Source organism: Gadus macrocephalus, chromosome 12 (assembly GCF_031168955.1).
Source record: "Gadus macrocephalus chromosome 12, ASM3116895v1".
NCBI classification, from domain to species: Eukaryota; Metazoa; Chordata; class Actinopteri; order Gadiformes; family Gadidae; genus Gadus; species Gadus macrocephalus.
In genome coordinates this window covers 7,626,718-7,647,906 of record NC_082393.1, presented here as the reverse complement: position 1 = coordinate 7,647,906, position 21,189 = coordinate 7,626,718, and the positions used below count along the sequence as shown (strand labels likewise).

The 21,189-nt window shown below is 48.0% G+C and overlaps 2 protein-coding genes across 14 annotated transcripts in view; one reads left to right on the top strand and one right to left on the bottom strand.

The window, feature by feature from the left end:
* The first annotated feature begins 188 nt into the window (after positions 1-188).
* On the top strand, positions 189-1,845 carry zar1 (zygote arrest 1). Its single transcript, XM_060067002.1, has 4 exons — positions 189-1,167; positions 1,264-1,356; positions 1,426-1,500; positions 1,572-1,845. Exons 1-4 carry the CDS (start codon positions 535-537, stop codon positions 1,713-1,715), a joined length of 945 nt encoding a protein of 314 aa, XP_059922985.1. The 5' UTR covers positions 189-534; the 3' UTR covers positions 1,716-1,845.
* A 369-nt stretch (positions 1,846-2,214) lies between these two features.
* Positions 2,215-21,189, bottom strand: part of fryl (furry homolog, like) — a 74,177-nt gene continuing 55,202 nt past the window's right edge. For 10 of the 13 annotated variants that reach the window (XM_060066999.1, XM_060067000.1, XM_060066991.1 and 7 more), the window contains 15 exons: positions 20,431-20,631; positions 19,673-19,834; positions 19,073-19,147; positions 18,737-18,913; positions 17,334-17,534; positions 15,755-15,973; positions 13,012-13,376; positions 9,906-10,113; positions 9,626-9,775; positions 9,146-9,244; positions 7,938-8,006; positions 6,834-6,851; positions 6,061-6,171; positions 4,818-5,011; positions 2,215-4,057 (listed from right to left, as the gene is read on the bottom strand). In XM_060066999.1, coding sequence (XP_059922982.1) covers positions 3,811-4,057; positions 4,818-5,011; positions 6,061-6,171; positions 6,834-6,851; positions 7,938-8,006; positions 9,146-9,244; positions 9,626-9,775; positions 9,906-10,113; positions 13,012-13,376; positions 15,755-15,973; positions 17,334-17,534; positions 18,737-18,913; positions 19,073-19,147; positions 19,673-19,834; positions 20,431-20,631 — 2,496 coding nt within the window. In that variant the 3' untranslated portion in view covers positions 2,215-3,810. The remainder of the gene's footprint in view (positions 4,058-4,817; positions 5,012-6,060; positions 6,172-6,833; positions 6,852-7,937; positions 8,007-9,145; positions 9,245-9,625; positions 9,776-9,905; positions 10,114-13,011; positions 13,377-15,754; positions 15,974-17,333; positions 17,535-18,736; positions 18,914-19,072; positions 19,148-19,672; positions 19,835-20,430; positions 20,632-21,189) is intronic. The other 3 variants (XM_060066992.1, XM_060067001.1, XM_060066993.1) reach the window with 2 other exon arrangements.

Below are 21,189 nucleotides of genomic sequence, written 5' to 3'. Positions count from 1 at the left end.
TATATATATATATATATATATATATATATATATATTTTACATCTACATCTCCTGTCCTACTTGGGCAGTTTTTTTTTGCTGGATATCTATAATTAAACAGTTTGCGGGAGACTGCAGAAGAACTGAAAACTTTATGTATTTAATTTATGGAGTAGGCCTATGGAATAACGTATTCCTCAACCAGTGCCAACCCACTAGCCTATCGAACTACACTCGTTATAATGTGAACAGGAGCGCATAATAGAGAGAACATGACATGTGTAGTTATGTATATTATAAATCAACTATATATGAAGAGATTTATGGCATTCAATTGAGAGTATGAATAAACAAAAGCTATACGATACTGACGGCCTACCGAGGGTGGGGGCCATGTTGTTACCCGGTGTGTTTTTTTTTGTGTCGGAAGGCTATTTGAAAAAGACAAACAAAACCAAAAACTAGCGCACCTGTCCGCAATCAGAGCTAATGGCGCGCGAGCCTCGTCTGGTGCATATATATTGACGCGCCTCACAAGCTAGTTGGCTGAACAAGATGGCTACGTATGGTGACGAGTCAGTCGACAGCTATTTCTATTCCTCATACAACCCGTACGCCAGCAGGTACCACAAGCCCCGAGATGTGGGTTGGAAATACAATAAGTACATTTCCCAGCACGCGGACATCGAAGCGTTCAACAACACTCAGCGCGCGCACCTCAGGTCCATCTTATCACAAATCAACCCGAAGCTCACCCCGCGCCTCAGGAAGGCCAACACTAAAGATGTGGCCATCCAGGTGAACCCCAAGACCGACGCCTCGGTGCAGTGCGCAATTGGGCCCCGGACCCTGCTGTCCATTAAAGGTCAAGGTTCACCGGGCAGTCCGAAAGGCGCAGGCGGCGTGCGATACCCTCGAACTCTCGCCGTCTACTCGCCTATCGCGTACAGATCTATTACATCGTTTCTCTCCGATGACGACAAGGGCACTTCTTGTGACGTGGCGAGTGGAGAACCACTTCTGGAGGGTGAGGCGACGAAGAATGAGAATCAGAACATCAGCGCGGAGACGGATGAGGAGAAGACCGCTGCCCAGCGCAAAAACATTAAGTCAAAGCAGCCGCTTAAACCCGATGCGTCCAAATCCGTCAAGGAAAGGTCCAAACTCAAAGCCCGCGTGAGATTTCAGGTGAGGGCCACACACAATGATCGAGTTAACTATTAATATATTATGGTAGGCCTATACTAATAAATGTGCTTCAAACCTTGACTGTCTGGTGTCCAGTTTCTGGAACAGAAGTACGGATATTATCACTGCAGAGCGTGTAATCTACGGTGGGAGAGCGCGTACGTCTGGTGCGTCCAGGGCACAAATAAGGTAATGCATTGAAATCGCAACACGCGCTTGCTTTTGTCTTCCTGCTATAACTTCTACTTCTCCTACCAGGTTTATTTCAAACAGTTTTGCAGAAAATGCCAAAAGGAATTCAACCCGTACCGAGTTGAAGACATAACTTGCCATGTAAGACACTTGAGTCTCCCAACATGATGGAATGCGCGAGCTCCTCCACTAACCATTGACCTCAATTCCAGATCTGCAACAAGGCACGATGTTCGTGTGCGTTGACTCTGCGCCATGTCGATCCCAAACGACCCCACAGGCAGGATCTGTGCGGCAGGTGCAAGGGCAAACGGCTGTCCTGCGACAGCACCTTCAGCTTCAAGTACATCATCTAGAACTCCTATTGCCAACAAAGTCTGCCTCGGATAAGTGGTGACATTTCTTAATTTCATGTCAGAGTTTTGTTTTGGTTCAGGTCTTGATGCTGTGCGCTGAATGTTTTGAAATAAACTACATGGCACATTATCAGTGGAGTTATTTGGATTATTAAAGGGTTATATTATGCTATTGGGTATAATCAGCGATTAGAAAATCAGCCCTTTTCCTGTTTTTCAGTAACATCACAATTCTGGTGTGTCCCTAGAAAAGACTAGCATACATCACAAGTCTATCCAGCATACATCTAGAGTGAAGCTCACCTGCAGCTATCCACTGGTGGCATAATGTAAACCTAAGCATGATCGCTGGCAGGACTGGTGTCCGGACAATGCCTTCAGTAAAAAGTTTCAAAAGACAAATCCATTGAATACCTTGCACTCTGCCCTAGAAGCCTACAGCTTATGCATTCACAAGCGGTCCATCCGTTCAGAGTAGAAATGAGCCGCAACACCTGGACATGTTTCCTTTATCAATTTTATTTGTCCCGAGTGAAGGCTGCTGAGAATCGTGTGTGTATATATATATAATGCATCTCTTCCAGGTAAATAATATATCCATTTTTAATAACAGCATTTTTAAATCTAGCAGGCAAGCCAAGAAGCTCTGTGGAGACTACAGTGATTGTTACAATGTGCCGAGAGGACCTTCCTCTGAGCGCAAACCGTCCCCTGCCACTACCGGGACAGAGCGGGAGGGGGGGAGGGAGAGGGGGGGCAGGATCACAGTGGAAAAAGGAATGCATAGGACTCAGCGAGGATAGGCTGCGGCCGTCCAATAGGAGAGAGGCTACAAGCCACCGTCGCCATTTTCATTGGTCGAGATTTGGTTAAACCCCGCCTCCCCCACCCCCTCCCCCAAAAAAAAAAAATAAGACTCCCAGCCCAGTTTACAAGCATCAAGCAAGCCAGGGTTTGGGAAAAGGTTTTGTTAAGTGTGTGACTGGACTTCAACAGTAGAGTACCCTCCCTTCAATCCGGTCGCACTCAGGTTAACAGTGCATTACACAAAAAAATACTGCTTTTACACTATACACCTTCTAAAATATATACAGAGTACAATAAGTTACGCACATTCCTCCGCCGTGTGAGCCGGAGCCGGTCTGCACTCGTGTGCAATTAAATGCAGTTTTCTGTGTGTGTATGTATGTATGTATGTATAGATGTGTGTATGTATAGGTGTGTGTATACCAGAGTATCCAATACACAGCACACTGTTACAAGTCTCTAGAAGGCAGCTACTTATTTGGTTAAAGAGTCGCGGGTCAATAAACGGATATATTTCTCTTTTTACAGCTGCAGGGGGAACACAGCGCGCCCCCCCCCCCCCCCTCGGGGTTACATGTTAAATACCCAAACATTTACAACCTAGGATAGTAGCACTACTAAAAAATACATTTCTCCCCAAAAAAATACTCTTGCAGTGCTTTCTCTTTCAAGCATGCTTTTGAAAACCCTTTCTTTTTTTCTTTTTAAATGTTTTATGCTTTTGCTTAAAGAAGTGGACAGGACAGCATCCCTCTCCTTCCTTTCGCCACACACACACACACACACACACACACACACACACACACACACACACACACACACACACACACACACACACACACACACACACACACACACACACACACACACACACACACACACACACACAGCTCTGTACCACTCAACCAAAAGCAACGAGATAAGAAAAAATAAAATCTGTCGTGTACGCATCGTCTCCGCCGCCCGTTTCTCCGGCTACGTCAGCTCCGGCGCATCCCTTATTGCAGCTGAATTTGCAGAGTGCGCATCAGTCCGGGGAGGGGGGGAGGGGAGGGGGAGGGGACTCGGTGATGTCATCGCCTAGACCGATGAGTCACAGGTACCCCTTCCCCACCTGCCCCCCCCCCCCCCCCCTCCCAAGCGTGCGTTAGCCCTTATTGGTAAAAGTCTTATTATCTTGTCCAATCAGAAGCTGGCCTCAGCCACCCATCTCTCCCCAGGGCCACCCCCACTTCCAGGGAGCATCAGAGTGTGTGTCTATGTTGAGGGAGGGTGCGTTTGATACGTTTCACAGCCCCACGCTGACCATGGAGGGCCGGGTGAGGCGGGCAGGTCCCTGCTCCTGGCTGAGTGCCTGACGGATCTGCAGGTTGAGCTCCATGAGGCGTCGGCTGGCCTGAGAGAGGTCTCCGCTGCCTCCCAGCACTGCCAGGCAGCCCGTCTGCCCCAGCGTATGGTGGCGGAAGTAGATGTGCAGCAGGGTCTGCACCGCGTCGTCTGCGTCGCTGCCGAAGATGTCGCTGGGCCAGAGGGACCTGGTAGGGGGGCAGAGAGGTCCGGGGTTAGAGCCCTGCTTCTGGTCGCCAGTGTTGTGGGAGTTATTAAAGAGAAACTATATGCACTGTTAATTTGCTGCCATCTAGAGGTCAAACAACACAACACTTAACATTGCGGGGGAGCCTGGCTATTGTCAGGCCAAGCTCAATCGTAGTTTGCACGTTGTTCTGGGGAGGCTGCTGTAATTTTCTTCAGCACAAGAGGCGTGATCAACGGGCCTAGTACAAAAGACTCTGTACGCAATTGGCTGCTTGCCGTTGCTTCCCTGTCGTCATTGTGTTAAACCTGTCAATAGCGTGCCAGGGGGAAAAGCCAGCTTGGTGATTGGCTCCCGCAAAAACGTATCAGAAGCAGAAAGAAATGTATTGCTCTTCTCCAGACCCTTCTGCAGGACGAATTTTAATCGCTGGCAGAGTTGTGGGGATAAAATGACACTTCTTGGTCTTTCTAGGACTAAAGCAAATGATATATATATCATCCGCCCATTCATCCAAATATATATGTTATCGCATATATAGTTATAATCAAACTACTTTTTATCCATGTTAATCATTTATCTTGTGTCAAACCTCTCTTGGTATTCTGCAAGGATATTATGCGCTTGAATTAATCGAAAAAGAAATAAGTGCTCATGTTCATTGTTTTTAACCTTTAGGTGGCAGCAAACTCTACACATGTGCTCAAGCATGGTGTTCCTGTTTAATTTGAGATCATTTCAGGTGTGAGTGGAGGACCTACCTGAAGACTTTGACCTGGTTTAGGGCAGAGGTGAAATCTCTAGCTCTCAGGGTCTCGACCAGCGACTGGATGGCCGTCTCGGTGTTGGTCTGCGTGTCGTCCGAGAGACAGATCACCTCCTGTCCCTCACTTCCTGTCTCCGCCTCCTTCAGACAGCCCTCCAGAAGAGCCAGCTCATCTGACATGTTGGTCACCTGATAAGAGACAGACAGGAAGTCAGACAGACATAAGAAAACATAAGCAGAAAGATGAACGGACAGGAAGTCCAACAGAGACAGATAGGTAGGCAGACATTAAGAAAGACCGAGAGGTAGACCGTTGATTAGACGGAAGGGAAAGACAGTGACAAACACTGACTTCTATGCACTGATAACAGCGTCCATGTTTAAAGTGGGGACAGACGTCACAGCGGCCATTCTCCTCAGCATTGACCAGTGATTAACTGGGAGAGCCAGCCTATAAGGCCATGCCAGGAGAATGTAATCTCATAAAGAGCTTTGATCTGATTAAAGAGCCCTCCAAGAGCTATAAAACACAGAGAGGGGGAGCGATGGCTTAGATAGCGACCAACTGAACCCTCTCTCCGATCGATCGGTCCATCTACATTCCTGCTCCAAGATGTACTGCCATGGCAGGAGTTCAGGATTGAACAAAAAAAACTGTAAATGCAGAAGTTCACAAAGACATTGTGAGGAATGTGCCGTGTTACGATGATAGGACAGTGTCGTGGTTAGACTGTTCACTGCTCCATTCTGAAAGGTTCTGGGTTTTGAACCCCACTGTCTGCAGTCTACCTGGAGGCATTCCTGCTCTTTAAATTACATGTATATACATATTCACTGTAAATCACTTTGATAAAAGCTTCAGCTAAATGACTCATGAATAGTAAACAGTAAATCAGGTATCCAGGAGAGATCTACGGCACACCGAGACCCAGAGAGCTGCTGGTGTCATTCTGGCTTTTACTGGAAACCATTAAGGACCATGAAGTCATGATCCTGTGGTCAGCCCAGCTCTGGTAGAGAACAGCACCAACACTGAAAGGCTCTGGGTTTGATTTGTTGTCGACTCAACTGGTAGAATAATGCATGTACGCTCTCAGGGTTGGGGCTTTGATTCCCAGGCTAAAATGTTTGCATTCGGAGTATTGTAAGACGATTTGTGTCATCTAAAAGTATTTTAGTGTGTGTAAGGAGGGGAATGAGACGGATGAAATATCCACGGTGGGTGAACGGTGGGCTACCTCTGCCTCCCTCTTGATGGTTTCTACCCTGCTGATGAGCTTGCAGTACGCCTGGAACAGCAGCAGCAGCTGGAAATGGAGCTTGTAGAGCCGGCGACACAACTCCAACTCCTGTAGAGAGAGAGTAGAGGGTGGGTGGAGGGAGAGAGAAAGTCAATTCTAAAATCACTCACAAACTCCACAGAACTCACAGGGTCACATGATTTAGGCAGATGTGACATGATTGGACAGAAGTGGATCCTGGATTAGAGGGAGGGAGGGGTAGGGGAAGCGATCAGATGAGGAAGATGGCCAGCTGATGAAGGGGTTAATGTGACCATGGAGGACATGGAGGGGGGCAGCAGTGAGCAACAGGTGGGTCCTTTCGACCAAAACACCCCAAAATAATCCAGTTTCCTAACACACGTAAACATCTAATAAAGGATCACATGATGACAAGAAACCATGGGGACGGAGGAGTAACGCATGCAGGATGAAAGTAAAGTAAACAGCGATGCTCTCCCTCATCCTTCAGTCCGGTTAACCCACGGCAACACCCCTGGATGATGAAGGTGAGAGGGGGATCTGATGCAACCAGTTGCCCTAACAGAGCCACTAAAGAACTTGAGCAGGATTGCATTGGGGAAGGGTGAAGCACGGTTAAATAAAGATGGAGAAGGATGCCGGTCTGCTGGGCAGCCGCTCAAATGAAGCCAGAGATGATACGGTGAGCGAGGTTGGGTCTGGATGGAATGATTATGGTGATAAGAGTTCACGGTATGAGAACCACTTACTGCTAGATTCTCCATGTGCTAAGCAAGAAGGCGAGCAGGTCACACAACAAAAACCACAAACAACACAGGAGAGGAAGAAGAATCAAGAATTAGTGTGCTTAAACATAGCAGCTCACATAGCACCGTGCCACATAACAAAGTGATTAACTAGCCAGTGGTTAGCTGGCAGTGCTAACGACTAGAAGCCAGTGAGTGTTTAGCTAGCCAGAGACATTTGCTAGACAGCAAATGTTTTGCTTGTTAACACACTACTAGCCAGAGCTCTTTAAGCCAGCAAGTGCTCTGCCAGCTGGCGCTAAGCTAGCCAGAATTCTGAGAGTGCAGTGCTCAGGTAGCTAGCGAGTGATAGGCGAGCCAGAGCTCTGCTAACCAACAAGTGTTTAACTAGCCAGTAATATGCTAGCCAGCTAATATTCAGGAAGCTTGTGAGTGCAAGGCTAGCCAGTACAATTCTTAAGCTAGCTAGCATTCCTCTTGCCTGCAGAGGAGCTAAAGCCTGGTCCCCTCATGCTTATCTGGTGAACCAAGGGCACAAGTAGACATCAGAAAAGAACAAAATCAGGTACAGCAAGACAGTATGTACAGTAGGAGAGAGGAGGTAGACACATCAAGACAATAGGAGAGAAAGGGAGGGTAGAGAGACACAGCAAGACAGCAGGCGTATCCAAGATGTACATCTATCTTACAGCAGTCTGTCGTATGCCAGCTCTTGGCTAAAGTGACAGCTTAAAGATGCGAGCAGTAAGATAACAGTAAGACAGCCTGGGCCATCACCCCTCTGTTTGGACTCTGTAACCCTCAGCCTGAGCCCCAATTGGATTATTCTGTCATTTCCTGTTGTCTTCCTGGAAATGATGATCAATTAGGCCTCGGACAAAACAAGATATTTGGCAGGGGCGATCTTATTTAAATTAGGCATTTATTCAAATCAGGTACTCAGGGCTTAAGGTCTTTATTAAATTTGAAGCCGTTATTAAATATTGAGGTGGATTTTATTTAAGAACATCTTGATTGAAATTAGGTCTTTATTCAAGCACTGAAACTAGTGTTGTCTTTTGTAGTCTGTTGGACATGTGATGCAACTTGGTGGGCTGCGGTCCCTACCTGGGCCTGGGTGTTCCCCCGCTGGCAGCCATCTTTATCTCCAAACGTCTTCCTGCAGTTCTCCAGCCACTGGAGATCAGGAGAGGTACAGAGGGAGAAACAGAGCAATGGAGGGGAGAGGGGCAAAAGGGGAGACAGAGATATGAGAAAGGGAGAAATAGGGAAAGGGAAAGACATGGACATGAAGGGGGGATAATAATGGGGATGGGGACAGAAAGAGAAAGTGAGGAGATGGAGATAGAGCAAGAGAGAGGCAGAGAGAGAGAGAGAGAGAGAGAGAGAGAGAGAGAGAGAGAGAGAGAGAGAGAGAGAGAGAGAGAGAGAGAGAGAGAGAGAGAGAGAGAGAGAGAGAGAGAGATTGGATAGAGAGTCAGAAAGAGGAGATAGAGAGAAGGATACCGAGAGATGGAATAGATAAGAGGCAAAGGGAGGGAGATGAGAAGATGGAGAGTTGGATGGAGATAGGTTAGAAAAAGATTGACCAGTGAAAGAGATGGAGAGAGGGAAAGATAGATAGCAAAGACGCACCGAGAGAAGCAGGGAGATAAAGAGAGTAGCAGGATTAGAGAGAGAGAGGGAGGGAGAGCAGGACGAGAGAGGGAGAGAAGCCAATAACAGTGAGTTCAAGAAAAGTTCCCCTTCCCCCATCATGTGTGCGTAGCGTGGTGTGTGTATGTCCGTGGTGTGTGTGTAAAACTGCTAGGAGGGGGCAGGGCTAGATTTAATAAAAGTGTTGTACTTAGCGAATTAAAGGAGGTCTGCTACATTGCAGCGGCGGGGGAGGGTCTCAGAAGATAGTGGGGAGAGGGAGGTAGTGTGGAGGAGGAGGTAGTGTGGAGGAGGGCGGCCCTCAGGACTGGCACTGCCTCATTCAATTAGTCTCCCCGCATCCCAGCAGCCTTTGCAATCTCACCGCCCCCTCTAGCACCCACCACCACCACCACCACCAGGCCTCCATAACTCGTTTAGCAGCAGAGCACTATTTTTATCTGCCAGGCAGGAGTCATGCATCTGACGTAGTATGATGATAACTCTGCCACACCCGGACGGACTTTCAATCAGAGACAGCTCAGAGAGACAAACAGACCACTGGACCAGACAGACGACTTTTTTCTAATATTCTTCAACGCTTTATTTACATTCAAGGACGGACAGTGATGGGTGACTGAGGAGGAAGACGAGGATGAGAAGAGTATGAAGGTGCTCACCTGCTCAGCAGCCTCTCTCTTGCCGTTATAGGTGTCCAGATGCTCCTGCAGCTCAAGCACACTGAACTTCAACGTCTCCAGAAGGCCACAGGACAACAGCTGCACCCACGGGAGACAGGACAGAGGAGACAGAATATAGGATAGAAGAGGCAGGAGATAGGACAGAGGAGACAAAGTGCATCTTAGGATACAAATCACTAAATTAAGCTTTCTGTAGCTTCTTAAACTTCTACAGCAATACATCACATGGAATGATAAAAGTACAATTGCCATATTGCTCCAGGCTTCATTAACTGAAAGGGATAAAGCAGAAGATTTAGGCTGCGTTGAAGAGAAAAACTTGTGACTTGTACAACCTATTTTGAACCGGTGCACTCAAAGAAAGCCGAATAAATGAATGACAGTGTGGCAGTATTCTAAGACTCAACCATTTCATTATTTGAGTTTAAAAAACCAAAATAAAAGAGCAGGTGTTCTCACCGTCTCGGCATCCAGCAGCACGGTGGGACAGTTGGAGTGAGAGGTCATGACTTCAAGGGAGCTGAGGAACTGGTTGCCCATTCGCTGGAGCCGCTCCCCTAGGAACCTGACGGCCGAGTGGGTGATGGAGCCAAACTTCCTCTGGATGTTCTGTGGTAGACAACAACAATAATAAACAACAACAATCACTACCTGCCCAAAGACATGGGGCTAAGGACAGAATACAAAAATATAACAGACAATAAACAATACAAACACACACACTCCAACCTCCTCTCACCTGGAAGAGTCGAGAGAACACGTGGAATGTGTAAACGGCAGAGGAGCCGTCGGTGTCGGACAACATCTGGTTGACGTGGCAACGCCAGGCGTCCTCCTCATTGTCATAGGCGACGGGTTGGAAGGCGGCCAAGATGGCCGAGAGGAAAGGCGAGGGGGGCGGAGAGGGCTGGATCTCTGGGAAGCCTTCCGTCTCACAGTCATCTTGACTACAGAACACACAGGAAGCACGACAGCATTAAGAAAGGGCTAAGAGAACTTTCACTGCGCTAACAAAGTGCTGCCACAGAGCTGACGCAGAGCTAACACAGCTCTAAAAGCTCTAGAAGATCAAACACAGGAAGCACAGAGCCAAGACAACGCTAACAGCGATAACAAAGAGATAACACTGGGAGCACATAGCTACATAGCTAAAATAAACAACAAAGATGATGCATAGTAAAGCTTACACAGAGCTAAAAGTAACGCTAACAAAGAGCTAACGCTGAGCTAACAAGGAGAACAATGCTAACAGAGGGAGCGTGTCACTAACAGAGTACAGTGCTAACCCTATAGCTAACACAGAGCTAATGGAGAACAAAGCCAACAGCAAAACAAATGCACATGTTGCTCTCCCCCCTCCCCTCCGTCCTCCTGCTGCTACTCTCTCCCCCGCCCTTCCCTTCTCTCCCTGCAGTCTATTTTAAGCTCTATTCTACTGCAGTGCCCCGGCAGAAAAACAACACACTGAGTTATTAGCAATTTAGCATGCAAATGCCCGCGTTCCTCTCTCCGACTCCCAACATACTCACAGGCCAGTGGGACCAAAGAGCCTGAAGAAGCAGACAGAGTAGAAGTAGCGAAAGCCAGTGCTGCCGAGCGCTGTAGCAGTCACTGTTTCTGTCCTCATCCTCACCTCAAACAGCCTCTCTCTCTTTTGCTCTGTGTCTCTTGCTCTCCGTTTCTCGTTCTGTGCTCTGCAGCACGATAGCGCTGCGATGGCAAACTGCAAAAGCGCGATGCTACCGTCCCACACAGCAGTGCAAGGAGTGTGTCGAGAACCTCACTGCTACACACACACACTTACACGATAAACTAGCTGGATAACAGCTAGGCCCCAAGCTCGCTCCCTCACTCTCACTCCCCTTCGTTCTTGGCACATAAACACTTTACTTTCAGACATCCCTTTTATTGAAGTCCTCCCAGCCCCCTTCCCTCTCCACTCAGTGAAGGACTTTAGTGTTTAACTGTGGTGGTGCATTTAAATGCGAAAATCCCTGTTACATCAGAACTCCCTGTATGTTTCTAATGCAACTTGCTGGAACAAACCCTTTCTCAAAGGAGGCCAAATGCTTCTCAGGCTATGTTTGTACACGCATCCTCAGCTTAATAGTGCAACTCAGACAGAAACTGAATACCCAACACTCTTTCGTAAACAATTGACAACCACCATACTCGACCACCACACTCATTTCGTTATTTTACATTAATATTTGAAATATTAGGTACTAAATCCAATTTGCATAAAATAAGTGAAAGAGCTATGAAGCAAAAAATCCTTTCTTCTAAAGTCCCTAAGAACATTGCTTCATTATGTGTTAGACAACTTGCTGAGCCTGGCGTTCGTTTTTAAGGGTTTGGCAGAACTCCTTTCTGCAGAGCGGTTCACAGTTTGATTTGTGTCCCTGGCTGGGCTCATTGTCCTCCAGTCTCCGTTGGCCCACCTTCAGGAGGAGCTTGCCGGACAACCTTCAAACTTAGGCCTGCTGCTCCCGGGAGAGGAACCAGACAGGGCGGCCCCGTGTCACCACACCACTTTTAGAGGGGTTTGTTTCGGACAAACCCAAAAGAGCACAGTGTGAAGTATCTTATCACGAATCTCAGCGTTCACACTCAAACACCAGCCCATCCCAACCCAACTGGTGGGATTTCAGAACCTCACCCAAGATCATTAGTGAACAGCTGACCAATGGTCTAAAAGTATTGCTGATGGATTTGACTTAAACATTGCACTATGAGGACCCGAGACAGCTTACCAAGGGCCCTGAAGTGATGGATTCAATGAATTTCTTTATGAGGACCTCAGGCAGCTTGGTAATGTCCTAAAAGCACTGCTGGTTGAAGCACTTTCTCGGGTCGATAAAGACCTGAGAAACATACCTGAAAGCCTTAACGCGTTGCTTTCCCGAAAGCCTTAACAGAACATGAGACAGCTTTGCTGATAGCCTAAATCTTGCTCTATGAGACAATGACACTTAACCAATGACCTTAAGGCTCTACAAAACTGGAAAAAGTTTTCCCAAAGCGCTTAATTGCTTAGTAAACAAAGCCAAAGACTTGAGAAAGTTAACCGATAGCATCAAGGCATTGCTCTACAAAGTACTTGAGAAAGTTGATAAATCGCACCAAGACGTTGCTCTACAAAGTACTTGAAAGTTGACCAATAGCATAAGGGGATGACTTTACAAAGTACTTGAGAAAGTTAGCCAATAACATCAAGGCCATGCCCTATTTTGCCCCTACAATTTTGAATTTGGTAGATATGATTTCCTGTATTTTGGTGCATTTTGGGGATGGCCACTACCTAAAAAATCTTCCGGAATCATAACCTATGTACGGTATGTTAATTGAACCAACATACATTCATTTTGTGTTTTCCATGCTCAAACAGCCACATGAATGGTCAGTATTTTTAGCAGTGCAAAGGGCTCACATACATCATCATTCAATGATGTCACAAAACTGAAAACCCGTGGCCCAACATTAAGTGCAACAACTCAATGAACTCAAACCCAACAAGCATGATATTCATTGCAGTTGTAGTAGTTGTAGTGGCGACTTAAGTGGATATCTTTAATGACTGATATCGTTTCTAAGCAAACTAGATGCATGGGTTTGCCTTTGAATTCTATGAATTCTTCTCATCTTTCTTGACCGAGTTTTCTGTAACTCGATCACTTATTATTATTATATATATTTTTTAAATTATGTGCAGGCCTGACTGAGTGAGGATGCGGGCAGTCACAGCGATGCTGTATGAGGTGCAAAGGCCGCCTGCTGACGACGGCCTTTAAGCCCTGCTCCCTGACTCTACTACTTCTTCACGAGGACCTCCTCGCTGCGCTCACCTGGACATGTCTGAGAAGTCGGCCTCCTCCTCCTCACAGCGCTCGTCCAGCTCCTTCAGGGCCAGGGTCACGTCCTCCTCACACACTGAGCCGCAGGGGCTGTCGGGCAGCGACGGGAGTGGCGTCAGGGCCATGGGCAGCGGCAGCGCCCGGTGGGGCTCGTCCTCACACAGGTACCCCCCCGGCGGAGTGTCATGGGCCGGCGTGGGAGGGGGGGCCGGGTCCAGCTCGTCCTGGGGGTCCTGCGAGTCCGGGAGGTCGCAGAGATCCAGGGGGTCAGAGGGCAGCGGGGGGGCACTGCAAAACCCCGTGTCTTCGCTCACGCTGCTACTGAGCTCGTCCGCGGCGGTCATGCTGACGGCGTCCTGAAACCAGAGCCAGACAGGAGCAAGAGGTGTCAAAAAGCCTCTTGTATCAAAAGTTTTATATTTGTACTTCACACTTGCGCTATGTGACTCCATGACTATAACACTTCATTCTGGTTGCCCCCCCACCACTATTGCCCCACGCCGGGAAAATGTCAGACGACAGTGATGTCTTAAAATGAACCAGCTGGAACTGCAGCGACCACTCACTAGAGGCTTCAAATGGAAAGACTTGCATAGTGCAGGTTTAACTAAACACAAAATCCCATTCAAACCAAACACTAGGCTCATTGTACTCGCATGTATACACCAGACACAAAGGATCTTATTAGCCTCAGATTGGCAGAACTTGTTAAAATACACTGTATACCGAAAGATCGACCCGTTCCATGAACAAAGACACTTTCTCAGAGTGGCTCGTTGAAGAAAAAATATCCCATGCGAGAACCATAGGAACTATAGAACAAATAGAGGGCTAATAACCGTCCATCACTGGGGTGCCGATAGGGATGTGACCCGACCCCTCGTAAACCACCCACCACATCAGCCATGACAGGCCCTTAGCATACGGAAGACCACCGGGAGAATGGGACGGCGCTAGTTGTGCACTTTTCCGCCTCTACGGCCGATAAGCCACTGATTTATGGCACACGCGTGAGAAATGAATTCCTCCCCTAAGTAAACCCACGCATTTTGCACTGCGTCAGCAAAAAAGAAAACATGGCTGTGTGGTAATTGGGTTTCCCTGCAACGGCTAAAGAGGTTGACGTAAGAATTGTGTAAAAATCGATGACTAAAGCAACCCAGAGGGCAGGAGGAGCGGGGGATGCTGAATTACATCAGACCACGGTAACCCGGCGGTTACGGTGAATGACGCAGGTTGTGGAGAACAGATTAAACCCCATCACGGAAAGTGTCCGGGAGGATGAGATGTCAAGGGGGAGCGGCGTGTATTTAATGGAACCACACAGCGAGGCCCCAACCGAACAAATTCATGTCCCCTTGTTTTCATTTTTGTTTTAACTGAAGAGAGACCAATGCAAAGAGGGGTATATGGCAGTGTGCCAGCCGTCCCGGAAAGCTTTCAGGAGCGTTGCCGGTCTGATAGTGGGGGGAGGACCAGGCGTGGTGGTGCGGGAGGTGGGGCGGGGTGACTAAGACTATTGATGCTTTTATCTGATGCTCATTAAACTAAGAGCTGGGGGCCAGTGATGGAGGAGATGTCCTCCAGATGACATTGAGGCTGCTTGCCAGATCTTGGCCAGCTCCACGCAGCTAGCCGTCTGCTAGGAGCCAAGCCATTGTTTTCCCCAATGAGACCATGCCTGGGCTAACGCAGAGGGATGGCTACCACGTGGTCCCCATCAGCTATGAGTCAGGAGATGCATGATGTTACCCAGGTGAGGTCAGAGAATGGGCGCCTCGGGCATGACCCGAGGTCGCTTCGCTGACAAACGCACATCAAGGAGAGCACACGAGTCACCGGTGTTAGTGGGAAGCAAGAGAGCGGTTAGCAGGTGACGCTTAAGTGGTTAGTTGATCAAAGGAGTGGCCTTAGCCCCTTAATGGCCTCACAAATCATGCCAACAACATCAACGCCTTCCTTTTAATCAGGTGGTGTGCTCCAGTCTAGTCCTGATTACACTTTGCCGACTGGAGTTTAATGCAGTGGTACTCACATGACGGTGGGTTGAAGGTGACGGCATCGTAGGGGAGGGGTTAGATGTTTGGAGCTCTCGGCTCGGAGGTGGGAATTATTAGTGAGCAGTAACAGCTGACCTGAGGTGAGCGCTTGTTTTTTTTCGTTTTTTTGCACTATGATCTCTCCCCGAATCAAAACAAGCGCACCCCACAAAGAAAACCCATAAGAAATACAGAGCTGGAGGATGAAGCCCCACGCCGACCCAAAACCCAAAGCAGAGCAGCCAAACATATACGCACCCTACCCTACCCTCCACACACACACACACACACACACACACACACACACACACACACACACACACACACACACACACACACACACACACACACACACACACACACACACACACACACACACACACACACACACACACACAGAGAGAGAGAGAGAGAGAAGCAGCAACACAAGCCTGCTGTATTGCTCGCCCCATCACACACACACAGACACACTTCCAGACAGACAGTTGGACACACCTAAACACCAGCGTCATGCATCCCATCAGAAACCCATCATTGCAGACAGAAAGACAGACAGAGCAAGGAGGAGAGACAGGTGGAGGAGAGAACACAGGCAAGAAACCCCTATAACCCCACAGCCCGAGCAGAGAGCATGCTGCCAGAGACTAGAAAGCGCCCGAGCGCCACAGCGTATTACTGATCCCGATTGTCCGCACCTCAGGCAGCTGGCTGCTGGCGCTGTCTGAATGGGCCCTCTCCAGCACGGGACGGTCCAGGGCGGGGCTGTCCAGCCGAGGAAGGGACGGGTGGGAGGGGAGGGAGGGCAAGGGGCAGCCTACGTCCTCGGGGAGCACGCTGCTGCATGACTCCTGGGACTGCAGGAGGGAGTCCACGTGGTTGGAGGTGGCGTCGTCCGTGGCCGAGTCGCTGTTCAGCTGTTCAGGAAATGACACCAGATAAGCATCGTCTGGTCAGCGCTCGCCCCGAGAGGGAGATGGACAGACGACACAAAATACTCCCCCGTATTTTTTTTAATTAAACCCACTTCATATATAAAATGTATTCAACTGCTACACGGCCCTGCTTGCGTTTTGTCAGAGGTCTGAAGAGCAGGCTACTAAACTGTCAAGCACCAGGCTCCTTTTCTCTGGTCACTTTCATTATGCATGCATCTAACGATTCATCCATGTATATATATGTGTATATATGTCAAAAGATAATAAGTTAAGATAACATAGATTAGATAATTTTTGTCTAAAATTCAGCAAGGCAAAAACATTAAGTGAAATTGTGCAATGGTCAAGATAGTAGTAGTTAATCAATTTCTAAAGGCTCTTCCAATGCTCTAATGTCACACAAGGCATGCTGAATGTGATAAAGGGGGGTGGATAAGAGGAGTTTTAGGGAGTTAGGCTCATTCTCAAGATGCACAACAGAGCAGGAAGTAAGTAGAGAAATATATTGGAAAATAAGGCCGTCAAAAGGACTGAAGCAGCACTACATCCAGAAAGAAAACAGATTCCTACAAACAGTGCAAAGCAGGGTGTGGTTAAGAGAAGCAGCCAAATAACTTTGAACCTAAAATGAAGGAAAGGCAGAGAACCATGCTGTAAATTTGTCACTTTGTCTTAAATTGACAATAAATTGCATATGTCGCATATCTAAAGCTGAAGGTCTCTTTCAATTATTAGTAAAGATACATATTCTTTACAGCCCCTGCCTATGGGCGGGGCTATGATGATCGTCAACCTCTTTAAACAATCCCGTACGTCGACTCGAATTTCGAGGCAGAGTTCCTTTGGCCAATTAAGTGTCCAAGTAGAACAGCTTGCAGTCAGTTCGACTTGGTTTTAGGAATGATCTGAATGATCTCAGCATACCATACTATAAAACCAAGTTAGTAGGTCAGTACTATTCCATACAGGACTTAACTGGTTCTATACAGTACACTGTCCTAGGCTGTAGCCTGTACTTACCTAATGGTAGAGTGTGCACATCAACAGTAATGTTGCACTGGGGACTAAGGGGACGGAGGAGGTGGAAGGGGGCGTGTCTCTCACCAGCCAGGAAGCAAGCAGATAGCCTCTGACCCATTGAGGCTCAGCTCAGCGCAAGTCCCCACACACACACACACACAGCCATACCCCGACACCCACGCACACACACCATGCCAGCCTTCTGAGAGAGGAGCGTGGCGGGGGTCAGTGGGCAGGGGGGCGGCATAGATAGGGCAGGGTGGGGGACGGGGGCGGGGGGGGGGGATGGGCTGAATTTGTGTAGATGGAGAGGACTTACGAGGTTGGCGCGAGTGAGAATCTGGCTAGCACTCAGTACCTCCTCCTCTGACGACTCGTCTGTGTCCTCCTGGTTGGTGAGGTTGAGGCTGGGCGTGCTGCCCGTGTACTGGCACTCCTGCAGCGACGGCGTGTCGCCCTTGTCCATGCTGTCCAGCGAGCGGCGCCGCACGCCCCAGTTAAAGTTGTCCATGCTCTCCCCCTGCAGGGCGCCGCGGGGAACAGCAGGTTAGAGGGGCGCCACGCACGACAGGGACCACAAGGGGAGTCGGCAATAACACAAGTATATACATATACACGCACGAATGGAGAGGGACAAAAACACACGTTACAAACAAATAACCATATATGTGAATAAATACAGTGCTGATAAAGTCAGATCAAAACTTTTTCCTACTCATATTTTTATTCATATTCTAATAATCTCTTTATTTATCATCTGTACTTCTGCTGTACTTCTGCTGCGACAAGCAGATTCAACCTGTCTTGCATTACTAAAGTACATCTTATCTTACTTCAGGGCTCTAACCGGATATCCTGATGGCACTGAAAGCAACTTCTGGAATCAACGACTCAACATGATAACCAAAGGAGTTGGAGGACGATTCAAAGGAGCAGTGGTTTCTACTGAAGGAGCTGTACGTCACGAAACAGTCACAAGACAGGGAGGTTAACAGGCCAACCCCAGGGGGCACTACTCAGACTTACCTGCAACTCCTTGTAGCAAAAGAAGAAGAAAGGTGAGAGAGGCGAGTTAGAAGACTATGGCTTGTTAGAGACAGAGAGACAAACAGGACACAGAACAAAACGTTTGTTTTCCTCTACTAACTTTGTGAGTCGTTTGAGTCCTAAACACAGAAGACGAGAGATCGGATGGAACACTGTAACGTAAAAATATGGCCAGACAAGAAAACAATACAAAAACAGAACGCTATAAGAGCACTTTGTTAAAAAGGTAACTGAAATAAGTCGCAGTTCAAAACTTTTTACTTCCTGTCAATAGAACACTTATATAAGGTCTTTTTACTGAAATGTATTATATCAAAACACTTTTCCAAGCTTGTGTATCAGTGTGTATTGATAACACACTGAATAGTGTGACTTAAGTGTATTAAAGTGCATCAAAGTATAGCCGAGATTGAACAAACAGTGTATTTCTGTGTATTTCTGTGTATTTCAGAGTATCTGAGTGCATCAGAGTACAGGAGTGCATTTAAGTTTATCGAAGAGTACGTGAGTATATGAGAGTATATCTAATGGTATACCCGTGTGTCTACGTGTATCCAAGAGTATCTGGTCAGTATAAAGTCTCGCCCCTATAGTTTATTAACCCCTGCACTGAGCATCAAGCCAGTATCTTGGCAAGCTTTGTCCTCCATGTTTGTAGTTCTCCTGAACGCTCACCTCTGTGTCCTCTAGCTCCACGTCAAGGAAGTCAAAGTCCTTGAAGACGCCAAACTGCTGTTCGCTGCCGGCGTCCTCTCCCTGGCCCTCCTCCTCCTGCACCACCTCCTCCACCGTGGGGATCAGGCTGCTCTGCTGCTCCCCACAGTCCAGGTCCTCGCTGGAGGAGAACACCACCTGGGCCCACGCACCGGGGCAGACACGATCAAACACAGAGTTGCACAAGACTAACGTTACAAACGGCAGGCAATCGCATGTGTGTGTAGATTGAGGTCTGTGGTGGTCTGTGGAGGTGTGGACTGAGGCTCTGGGCTCAGATTAGGAGAAGAGTCTTACAGAGGGATTTTTGGGGATTCCTGACTCGGGACCGCACAGCGACAACACATTCATCAGCTTCTCCCGAGTCCTCCTCTGAAATTATAACGTTGACAGGAAATTACACACTAGAACGTTAAAGAACAACAGAAATAGATCACAGTAAGACACCATTCTGCACATCCTGACCCATTGGCTGAAAGTCAGGTATCTCGATTGTTACCGAACACACCTCTTCCAAGGTGTGTGCAAATGATTACCATACTGGTCTCTATAGCAACCTGCAAACCAGATGTGATGCTATATTTACCTGCCCGCAGGAGTGACGCTATATTTACCTGCCATCCATGTGTGTCGCTACTATTACCTCAACGCACGGTGTGTCACTATGTTAACCAGTCCTGTACAGGTACAGGCTGTCTCTATGGTTACCTGGTCCTCAGGTGTATCATTAGGGTAACCTGCTTGGCAAGAGTAAAGCAATTTAACCACTCCTTAGGAGTGTCACCGTTTCCCTGATCGTCAGGCTCGACACCATGGTCACCCCATCGCCAAGTGGGTCACCATGGCTACCTGGTAGTTGATCGTCATGGATTGTAACTCCAGTATCACCGTGGTTACCTGAGAGAGCTGGGGCCTCTTCCAGCTGACGGGAACCAGGCCGTTGGAGTTAGACCCTGAGGAGGTAGACGAGGTGCTCCTTGTGACGGCGATCACCTGCTGCTTCCCAATGCGGCCCGCAGGCGTGCGTTGGTCCCCATACTTATGTCCTATGATGGGCGTCTGGAGTGACCAATAAAAACACACGTCAAGATCCCTTTCTACTGTTCAATAGTATGTTTCATCACAATCACATCAACATCCCATTCTGTTGTACAATAGTATGTTTCATTCCAATCACATCAACATCCCATTCTCTTGTACAATAGTATGTTTCATTCCAATCCCACATCAACATCGCATTCTGCTGTACACTATTATTTTATACCAAAACCCACGCATCAACAGCTCAACAACAACCACTCTCCTTTGTTCCAGCATTTAGTAAAACAGAAAACATTACTCCAAACATAGGTAATATTGATGTGATGTGACCAAATAGCTCATGACACTTTTCACAAATGCTAATAAAAAGAGAAAGATGAACTCTACTGTACCCTTCTATAGGAGTATTCCGTGTCCAAGAGGGAAAGAACACAAACACTTAAAGCTGTATCTTGATATAAAAAACACCAGATATCTACCCCCCCCTACCACCCCCACCGCAATTAACGTGTCACGACCTAACCCGAGCAGAGGAGAGGTCTCGGCAGCAGCCCCGACAACGAGAGTATCAAAAAACAACAGGAGGCCAAGCAGTCCAGAGAGCGGGCTCTGACCTCGGAGATGTCGAAGTGGAAGTCCAGCGTCTTCCCCGGCAGCTCCTTGGAGGTGTGGTTGAAGATGCGCGTGAAGGCCACCTCAGGGGAGCCCGACGACTCGCCGCTGTAGGAGCGCTGCATCTCGTCTGGGACCACCAAGCTGGCGGAGCGAGAGACCACCAGCTTCAGGATGTTCTGGGCCTCCTTCCAGTATGGACTCTGGAGGCGGGGATGGACACGCAGACGTACACCGGCACACACGAGCGTGAATACAAAACGCATCGACACGGATGCACATGCATCAACAGACACGCATGAATTAAGATGCATAGACACAGAAACACACACACAAAAACGTGTAGGAGTTTTACAAATATGCGAGTAGGAGAGATCACGCGTTTTCTGCATGAATTGAAGGCCAGTCCTTATTTCATTGAACTACTACTACGTCGTAGCGACCTACATTCCTCTATAGAGGCTGCTCACAGTACACACTTGTGTGCATGCATGCACACAAAAGCAGGTTTGATAGAGAGTGTGTTGGTGGAGAGCTAGCCTGGGGCTGGGGCCAGTGAGTGGGCTGGTAAAAGGCTTCTACAGAGCGGGGAAATGTGTCTTCAGTCAAGACAAGCCAATTCCTCCATTACGCTTCACTAGTGGGGTAACTGTTGTAGGGTCCTTCTGGGCATTGCCATTTGGCAAAGTGTCCTTTACCTACGTTTGCCTCACTAAACAATTAATCAGGAAGACAGCAGACATTTGGTTTCAAAGACAGAA

Excerpts from the sequence above, each read along its gene's own strand:
- zar1 (XM_060067002.1), top strand. The coding sequence starts at position 535 with ATGGCTACGTATGGTGACGAGTCAGTCGACAGCTATTTCTATTCCTCA. Across the intron at positions 1,168-1,263 it reads AAGCCCGCGTGAGATTTCAG|TTTCTGGAACAGAAGTACGG; the intron begins GTGAGGGCCACA and ends TCTGGTGTCCAG. Across the intron at positions 1,501-1,571 it reads TTGAAGACATAACTTGCCAT|ATCTGCAACAAGGCACGATG; the intron begins GTAAGACACTTG and ends CCTCAATTCCAG.